Consider the following 9,826-nt stretch of genomic DNA (forward strand, 5'->3'; position numbering starts at 1 on the left):
GCACCGCCTCCCGCCCCCTGGTCCCAGGAGGACCGAATGGAAATAGAGAGGGGGCGTGGCGTGGGAAGGGAAGGGGAGCGAACGAGCCAATCACTGAGAGGCGCCTGTTGCCACGGCGACGGCGTCGCTCGCGCCCCAGCGTGCCTCGGGCTCCCCAAGATGGCGGCTGATGTGGTCGTGCTGGAGGAGCGGAAAGAGCGGCGGGGAGACCTGACGGGGCGTCGGCGGTGATCGGGGGGGGGGGGTGTTTCTTCCTTTGCGCAGAGCCGCTGACGGAGAAGAGCGAGCGGAGGAGCCCCCAAGATGTGGGACGAAGCAGGAGGTTCCGTGACTTTGCTGTGCCTCACGGCCAGCAGCGGAGTGCCTTTGTATTGCAGGAGCCGAGGTGGCTCTTCCAAGCAGCAGGTGGGGGGTTGCGGCCTCTGCTCCCACCCCGCTGCGCCCTTGTTTTTATTTATTAGATTTATATACAGTGGTACCTCGGGTTACAGACGCTTCAGGTTACAGACGCTTCAGGTTACAGACTGCGCTAACCCAAAAATAGTGCTTCAGGTTAAGAACTTTGCTTCAGGATGAGAACAGAAATCGTGCTCCGGCGGCGCAGCGGCAGCAGGAGGCCCCATTAGCTAAAGTGGTGCTTCAGGTTAAGAACAGTTTCAGGTTAAGAACGGACCTCCGGAACGAATTAAGTACTTAACCCAAGGTACCACTGTATTAGATTTATATACCACCCTTCATCGCAAGATCTCAGGGCTGTTCATCAAAGAGAGCTCAGTCAGTAGTGCAGGAAGCTCTTAATTTCAAAGTCATGGGTTCAAGACCCCTTTGGGGTGAAAGATTCCTGCATTGCAAGGTGTTGAACCAGCTGACCCTCATGGTCCCTTCCCACTCTACAGTTCTACAATTCTTTGTGGGTACAGCATATACTTTGTTTATGGAATTACCTTTGGGGAAGAGCAACGCCTGCAAAGATGCTGTCAGTCAAAGTAGAGAGCCTTGGGGTATGTGGCCCAGTGGTATGACATAGCGACTTCATAGGTTTGTACGGAAGATCCATTTTTCAGCAGTATAGCAACATGCTTTGAAGGTGGTTCCTGCTACAACCCTTGACAATCTGCAGCTAATTTCAGTTGGCTGGCCTGGGAAAGACCTCTCTGACTCTCTCTGCCTGATATTTTGCAGGGGTCATTATCAGTCAGTCAATACTGAATGATCTGATATGGGATTTTTTCTCATTGCCTTCTACAAAAAAAGTATCAAAGCAACTTAAAATCAGAGAGGAGCAATTCAAATACAGAGATTACATAACAGATTAAAAACACGATAAAGTTAAAGCAGCTTTCACCAAACTACAGCCCTGCAGCTGCCTTGGACTACAATTCCCATCAGCCCTGGCTACCACTGGCTGGTGGGGGTAACAGAAGTTGGAGTCCAAAACAGCTGCAGGGCACCAGGTTAGCAAAAGCTGATTTAAAACCCCTTCCATTAGCAGGGCAAAAAAATAAGCCTCCACACTGACTTTGAATTGCTACTGTCAGTCTGAATGGGGAAAATTAGGAGTCTGACTAAGTATATAACAGCTTTGCATATTAATATATAGAATACTAAAGCTTACCTTTATCCCACAGCTGCCATTCTCTGTGATTGGCTCCCTGAATGGGGTTCATATGTTTGGCTCCAACCTGGATGTCCTACTGACAGCTGCCTGTACAAAGAATACTCGAGTGGTGTGGAAAGTGTTTCATAATAGGTGAGGTTCCATGCCTTCGTCAGGGTTCGTTGCGGTAAGAGGGGTGCATTTTGCTTCAGCAGAGGGCACGAATTTCAATCTAGCAGGAGCAGCGGGGGCAGAGGGACAAATCCCTCTCATTTGTAATGTCTCATAAGACCTGTGCAGCCTTCTTATATATTTTATTTAATCCCAGGGGGCCTTCTTCAAGCCCTAATAACTGTATTTCATTCTTGCTTTCATGGTTGCAAAACTCTGTTCTAAAATGTAACACAAAAATAAAGGTAAAGGTAAAGGTACCCCTGCCCGTACGGGCCAGTCGTGTCCGACTCTAGGGTTGTGCGCCCATCTCACTTAAGAGGCCGGGGGCCAGTGCTGTCCGGAGACACTTCTGGGTCACGTGGCCAGCGTGACGAAGCTGCTCTGGCGAGCCGGCACCAGCGCAGCACACGGAAACGCCGTATACCTTCCCGCTATAAAGCGGTACCTATTTATCTACTTGCACTTAGGGGTGCTTTCGAACTGCTAGGTGGGCAGGAGCTGGGACCAAAAGACGGGAGCTCACCCCACCGCGGGGATTCGAACCGCCGACCATACGATCGGCAAGTCCTAGGTACTGAGGTTTTACCCACAGCGCCACCCTTTAACACAAAAATACTAAAGAGTTGAGCAGAAACACACACAAGCTTCTTTTCATTAGGCTTTTCAGCCCTAATGATCTTTTTTTTTTTTTTAATGTAGCAGCAGATACCTAGTAAATTAGGGGCAACAGTTGCTAACTTACATAATTTTTTCCTAGTCAGTTGCGGCTGTCAGAGGAAGGAAAGTGGGCTGTGTTACTATGCTTGTCCTCCTTCCTCTATCAGCCTTTTCACTTTCCTGCACACAGTGCCTTGCCATCCATGGCTAGCAGGCTACCACATAAATACAATATTGCTTTATAGGGTTCACTCAAGTTTTTCACATATTTTTTTGTGATGGCAAACCAAATCAAGTTGCCAGCCATCATGGTTGTAGACAGCTGTTTGTAGGCTGCATCTCTGTTGAACATGGTGGCATTTAAGGTGAAGAGTTCCTGTAGATTTCCTGCCTATATTTATATCCTTAACATTTTTGTGTTTGGTGTTCCCAGCATCACCCTCATTGTCCTGTCCTCAGATGAAGGTGCCAGTGACTTCAGCCTTGGAAGACTCCTTGAAAATGTCTTCAGTGCCATGGTGAGCAGTCAAAGGTGGTGGAATGTCATTTCGGCCTTAGTCTGTAACAGGAAAGTGGGAGGCGAGCCAGTGCATTGGAATGGTACATAATTCCAAAGGGAGCAGCTGTCTCAGTTGAGTGGCATTCAGTTTTAAGCAACTGTGCTTTCTAGTGTTTGTGTGTGTTTGTTAAATAGTTATATAAACTTCATAGCGTACTGATCCTCTTCAGCCAAGATATCTTAGTTGTGATGTGTGCCTAGAGCTACTGTTGCTGATTTAGAGAAAACTTCTGCAAACTGGCTTCCTCCAGATATTTTAGACTACAGCTCCTTGTGGTGGCTGGGGCTGATTGTAGTACAAAACATCTGAAGGGCACCAGGTTGATGAAGGCTGATGCGGAATAGCAAAAAAACCCACAAGCCCAGTCTGGTGTCTTATAGGAAATGGTCTATTTCAGTAAGATATGGAAAAGGAAAGTTTGTCTCCCCTAAAATCTTCCCAAGAACTCTCATTTCCCAGCTGCTTACCTGTCCTACCTGCTAAGCCTTTTGTGCAGTTTGATTGCTAATTGTGCATTAGTTAACCATAGCACACCTTAACTACCCTTTCGCATTTGTAGAAAGAATGGCAGAGAATGCAAATTTGGAACCTGGAGGGTGGGCACCACTTCCAGGGCACCCTTAGGTGTGGAGAGGAGACTTGCAGGGGGTTATTTCTAGATAAGCTAATCTGAAGGCGTAACGTATACATTTGAGGCCAGAGAAGTCAGGAGTTTGGGCTCCTAAAATACACGGGTGTTCTGTTGCCACAGCTTGTGATCCACTAGAGCACATGCATATCAAGCTGTGTCTAGAAACCTGCTTGGCTTATGCAGGAACTGGGTGCTGTGCTTCTCTGTGGCAAGGTGGTACATACCCTCTTTGGCAGAAGGGATAACCAGAGGATCTTTTTCTAAGAATCTTTAAGCAGGAGGAATGACCAGAGGATCTTTAGGAGGCAATTGTGTGTTTTACTACAGGTGCTGGTGTTGGGCTTGGAGGAGCTGGTGAATGCACGCAACATTGAACGTCTCAAAAAAGACCTGAAGGTAATGCCTGACCTGAGGATGGCTAGCGACTTGGAGGTTGCTGTATCAATTGTAACAACTAAAAAGCTCTTCCCTCCGAATGATGTTGATAAAAAATACTTCAGAATGGGTGGAACCAGTAGTGGATTTTTTCATGGAACAACTTGGTTCTTGTTCTGGTTGCAGATTCCTGGGTTTAGCATATGCTCAAAGGCACCCTGCTTCTTCCCTCGTACCTACCGTATTTTTCGCCCTATGTTGTTGTTGTTTAGTCATGTCCGACTCTTCGTGACCCCATGGACCAGAGCACGCCAGGCACTCCTGTCTTCCACTGCCTCCCGCAGTTTGGTCAGACTCATGTTTGTAGCTTCGAGAACACTGTCCAACCATCTCATCCTCTGTCGTCCCCTTCTCCTTGTGCCCTCCATCTTTCCCAACATCAGGGTCTTTGCCAGGGAATCTTCTCTTCTCATGAGGTGGCCAAAGTATTGGAGCCTCAGCTTCAGGATCTGTCCTTCCAGTGAGCATTCAGGGCTAATTTCCTTAAGAATGGATGCGTTAGATCTTCTTGCAGTCCATGGGACTCTCAAGAGTCTCCTCCAGCACCATAATTCAAAAGCATCAATTCTTCGGCGATCAGCCTTCTTTATGGTCCAGCTCTCACTTCCATACATCACAATTTCGCCCTATAGGACGCACTTTTTCCTCTCCAAAAATGAAGGGGAAATGTGTGTGCATCCTATGGGGCGAATGCAGGCTTTCGCTGAAGCCTGGAGAGCGAGAGGCGTTGGTGTGCACCGAACCCTCTCGCTCTCCAGGCTTCAGGAAGCTATCTGCAAGCCTTGGGAGCCCAGCGGGAGTTCCCACTGGGCTCCCCAGGCTTGCGGATAGCAGCCTGTTCTGGGGGCTGGGGTCGGGGGAAGCTCGGGCTTCCCCCGCCCCAGCTCAGCGCCTGGGGGGGGGAAAATTCTTTATTTCCCCCCCAAAAAACTAGGTGCGCCCTATGGCCGGTGTGCCCTATAGGGCAAAAAATACGGTAATCTGTCTTGCCCTGTCTCTAATAGGTGGACCTAGTGAAAAACTAGGCAAAGCCTGAATTCTTACCTGCAGATTTCTTTTTCTTTCACACATTACACATTTATCACTCAAATATTTTAAAAATGGATTTCATTACCTATTCCATGTGTTTGGAAGTCAGTTTTTATCCCTGGTAGCTTAAATATTTAATTTCCCTCCTCCTCCCCCAATTTAGGCATGTTACAAATTGATTGACAGTTTCCTGGAGCCTGGCAAATGCAGTGCTGACCTGACCCAGTGTGTGGAATGCACAGTGGTGCCCTCCAGGGCAATACTGCAGGTGAGACTGGCTTGTTCTTGGGCTGAACGTTGGGGGTGAAGCTGCTCCTTCAGCTATACTGGGCTGAGGCCGTTTAGGGCTTTAAATGTCAGCACCAGCACTTTGAATTGTGCTTGGAAGTGTACTGGGAGCCAATGTAGGTCTTTCAGGACTGGTGTTAGATGGTCTTGGAAGCCACTCCCAGTCACCAGTCTAGCTGCCGCATTCTGGATTAGTTGTATATATCAGAGGCTGTATGTCTCTCAATAACATTTACTGGGAATCGCTCATGGGAAGTGTGCTGTTGTGCACTTAATGGGTTTCCCCTAGATGAGAACAGGATGCTGAATCAGATCAGATGGAACTTTGGTCTAATCCGTTGTGGCTGTTCTTTCATTCTCTGTCTTGCTTTGCTCTTTCCCGATTCAGGAGTGCCTGGAAGTCTTTGCCTCTGCAGCAGAGTCGCGGTTTGGCAGCCTGCTTGTGGGCGGTCAGGTGCTGTGTGCAACAGAGCAGTGGTGGCAGCTGGCAGCCTCGGAGGCCATGCTGCTGGTGTGGCTGGTGCGCTCGCTGCCCCCTCACACCTCCCGCGATCTGCCCGTTTACCTTCCTCATGGCAGCCCCACGGTGAGCTGGCTGGCGATTCAGGGAGGGGCCATTAGAGGAGTGTAGCTTTCTGATTCTCCGTGTCCCTCACTCCCAACAGGTCCCCCACCGCTTCTTGACGCTCCAGCTCGTGCCTGGTTTGGAGGTGCTGCTGCTGTGTGGGCCTAAGCCCTCCTTACAGTTCTTGGCTGATGAGGTGAGAGAGAGAGACCTTGGAAGTGAAGCGACTTGGACTCATAGGATCATAGAATGGTAGAGTTGGGCGGGTCCACGAGGGTCATCTAGTCCAACCCCCTGCAATGCAGGGATCTTTTGCCCAACATGAGGCTCGAACCCACAACCCTGAGATTAAGAGTGCCATTATAGCTCTACGGACTGTGCTACCCATTTCCTGGCCATTCCCTTTAGGCAAGAACGAGAAATTCAGTTTTTTGCCCCTCCCCTTGCAAAGGGCATTGGTTGCCATCCTCATCCTTTCACTTTTGCTGGTCTGCATGGGGCAGCATCTCCTGGTATGCCCCACGGAGGACCTTACGGTCTGCAAATGATAACATCTTGGAGGTCCCGGGCCTCAAGGAAATTAGACTGGCCTTGTCAGCTAGCCAGCTGCACGCGTTGCTGCACTTAGCAGAGAAAACACTCCCGGCAGCCAGCCATAAATTCCTTTCTTTATTTCCTTCTGACAAGATTACATGCAGAATAAACAAAGCGATCCGTCTCTCATGACGCGTTGCTCTGACTAGTTTCTCTTTTCCCTCTCCCTCGAGATCAGCCCCTTCCGTTTTCCCCTGTGACGTGGATCCCCCTCTCTCTGAAGCACCCCTTCCTCCCCAGACTCACTATCCTCTTCTCTGTCTTCTGAGGAGGACTCAGTACTGAGCAGTGGAGATCGTTCCCTGTATCCTCTAATTCTTTCCTCCCTCGCTGCCTGCAGTTCCCTGACAGGCCTCAACCAGGGTCAAGGCCTTTTCGGCTGTGGCCCCGGCCTGATGGAATGCTCCGTCACACGACACCAGGACCCTGCGAGATTTAACATCTTTCTGCAGGGTCTGCAAGATGGAGCTATTCTGCCAGGCCTTTGGCCGGGAGCCAGTCTGACTCCCCCTCTCTCCTTATAAGAACCTGCATGAAAGTGGCCCCCCAACCTTTCTCACAGGCTCATATAAGATCAGTATAAACAGTTAGGCCTGGTGAGCATTTAAGGCCCCCATCCCTATTTTGCAGGCTGCCATCTGATTGGATTTCACTGTGATTCTGAGTTGATTTTAGGATGTATTTTAATTGATTGCTTGATTTTATGGTAATGTGTCATATATTTGATGTTTTGCCTGGGGAGGGTGGGGTATAAATAAATTATTATTATTATTATTATTATTACTATTATTCAAGGAAGAAGGGAGCCTTTGGGGTTTTCCTTGTTTAGGGCATTCTCTCTATCCCTCCAAAGAACTGGAACCGAGTGGCGCTACCAAGCCCTTTCTCTTTCTTCCTATAGTTAGTGAAGCGATTTTGGCAGCCGCTGCTGGATCTTCTGAAGGCAAGTGCCAGAGCCCCTCCTCGGTGCCTGCCTCCTGGCATCGCTCTTGCCCCTGGGATCCTGGGGTGAGTCTTCTGGGAGAAGAGAGCGCTTTGAGGATCTGAACCCCTGTAGGGGCTGGCTTCATGTTTGTTCCACCCTTTTGAAAATTATACTGCCAGTCTTGCCAGCATCCCCCCCCCCCCGGCCTCCAGTATAACCAGCTGCTGTTCACAATCTCATCTCCTACAGGCTGTTGCTGATCAACCAAGATCAGAGGAAAAGCCTCTTCACCGTGCAGCCTCAGGGCACTTCAGCTGAAGGTATGGCGCAAGCTGCATTGTGCTGGAGAAGGCCAGAGAGAGCCCAGCCCTTTCTCTCTCAACAGAGCATTTAAATATGTATCTTTCCGCACTTTTACAGGATCTGAGATGCCCCTGAAAAATCGCCTCTCTGCCCTCCGCTCCTTCTATTCCCTCACTGTCTCCTTGTACTTCCCCTGTGAGAAGTTCGAAGAGAGTGCAGGTGAGTTCTTGATTTTTTATCCCTTTCGTCCTGTGAATCAGAAAGTTCTTCTGTGACATCTCAAGTTGTGGCAAGTATTTGCATGTTGGAACATTTTATTATTATGCAAAATTCAGGTTCTTGTGACAGGTGGAACTTCCTGGTGACTCAGCGAGGCAGTGGCCATAGGGACCTTTTCTAAGTAATTTTTTTTTACTGTAACTTCAAAGGCTTAAAGATAGTTCCCCTCCTTTTTTTCCATAACCAAAGCCAACATTCCCTGGTGGCAGATTGCATATGCACAGCCTGGGAGTCATTTTGGACTCACAGCTGTCCATGAAGGTGCAGGTCAGTTCTGTGTCCAGGGCAGCTGTCTACCAGCTCCATTTGGTACGCAGGCTGAGACCCTATCTGCCCGCAGACTGTCTCGCCAGAGTGGTGCATGCTCTAGTTATCTCCCGCTTGGACTACTGCAATGTGCTCTATGTGGGGCTACCTTTGAAGGTGACCAGGAAGCTACAACTAATCCAGAATGCGGCAGCTAGACTGGTGACTGGGAGTGGTCGCCTAGACCACAGAACACCGGTCTTGAAAGACCAACATTGGCTCCCAGTATGTTTCCGGGCACAATCCAGTGTGTTGGTGCTGACCTTTAAAGCCCTAAACAGCCTTGGCCCAGTATACCTGAAGCAGCGTCTCCACCCCCATCTTTCAGCCCGGACACTGAGGTCCAGCGCCAAGGGCCTTCTGGTGGTTCCCTCATTGCGAGAAGTGAAGTTTACAGGCAACCAGGCAGAGGGCCTTCTCGGTAGTGGTGCCCACCCTGTGGAACGCCCTCCTGTCAGATGTCAAGGAAATAAACAACTATCTTATTTTCAGAAGACATCTGAAGGCAGCCCTGTTTAGGGAAGTTTTTAATGTTTGGTGTTTTGTCGTGTTTTTAATATTCTGTTGGGAACCGCCCAGAGTGGCTGGGGAAACCCAGCCAGATGGGCGGGGTATAAATAATAAATTATTATTTAAAATTGCTATTCTGCATGTGGGGCCAAACTTGCCCTCCAGCCTCTGTTATATCCTGTGGAGCTTGATATTCGTTGTCCTTTCCTCAGTCCCTCTGCAGGAGGAGTTCCAGGCTGGCTTCTCCCACTGTCCTCAGCACTGTTACCTGGTTTACTCTACGTACAAGGCCTATGCCATCCATGGGAAGCGGCACCAGCTGTTCCTGATTGTGAAGCCAGATGTGCCTACCTTTGCTCTGCGGTCTCTGGCAACCAGCACCCTCCAGACCCTCACATCTGAGGACTCGGCCTTCTGAGGGGATGTTCCCTACCAGACTCCCAAGATGAGATGTGGGCACTGAGACAGAGCCCTTAGACCTCCCATGCAAGCTCTGATTACCCTGCATTGGACCAGCCTGGATTTGTGGGGGGGGGGGGGGCAGGAGAGATTCTACAGACTAGAGTTAATCCACTCACTCCCTGCTCTTTATGGAAGTGAGAGGTCGCTGGGCTAGCAATGGCGATGAGTACCAGTTTAGGTCTTGCATATCTGTTCCTTACTCTTGGGAGGAAAAAATGGAAAGCCACCATTGTCTAGACATGTTTGTATTAAGGCATCAGTGTAGCTGGCGGGGCTGGCAGGAAGAGCGATATTAGGGGCAGCCAAGTAAATTCTAGTTTTGTCTCCCATTCTCCTCACTGAGTTCCACAAGGGCAACAGTGAAACTGAGGAGGAAGCTGATAGCAAATACTTCGCCCTGGAATGGTTGACGTAAGAAGGCAGACAGGTGGGGCAGTGCCCTAATAAACCAGTCTCTGCTGGAAGGCATATCAGTTCAAATGCTGCATCCATAAAATTTGTTTGTACCTGA

General features: G+C 49.3%; 1 protein-coding gene across 1 annotated transcript; it reads left to right on the top strand.

The window, feature by feature from the left end:
- The first annotated feature begins 125 nt into the window (after positions 1-125).
- FUZ (fuzzy planar cell polarity protein) lies at positions 126-9,826 on the top strand. Its single transcript, XM_080976911.1, has 11 exons — positions 126-405; positions 1,629-1,750; positions 2,862-2,946; positions 3,947-4,015; positions 5,247-5,351; positions 5,760-5,957; positions 6,037-6,132; positions 7,432-7,538; positions 7,705-7,775; positions 7,876-7,977; positions 9,066-9,826. The coding sequence occupies exons 1-11, from the start codon at positions 304-306 to the stop codon at positions 9,269-9,271; spliced, it is 1,263 nt and encodes a 420-aa protein (XP_080833037.1). The 5' UTR covers positions 126-303; the 3' UTR covers positions 9,272-9,826.

Source organism: Podarcis pityusensis, assembly GCF_964106645.2.
Source record: "Podarcis pityusensis genome assembly, chromosome: 13".
Taxonomy (NCBI): Eukaryota; Metazoa; Chordata; class Lepidosauria; order Squamata; family Lacertidae; genus Podarcis; species Podarcis pityusensis.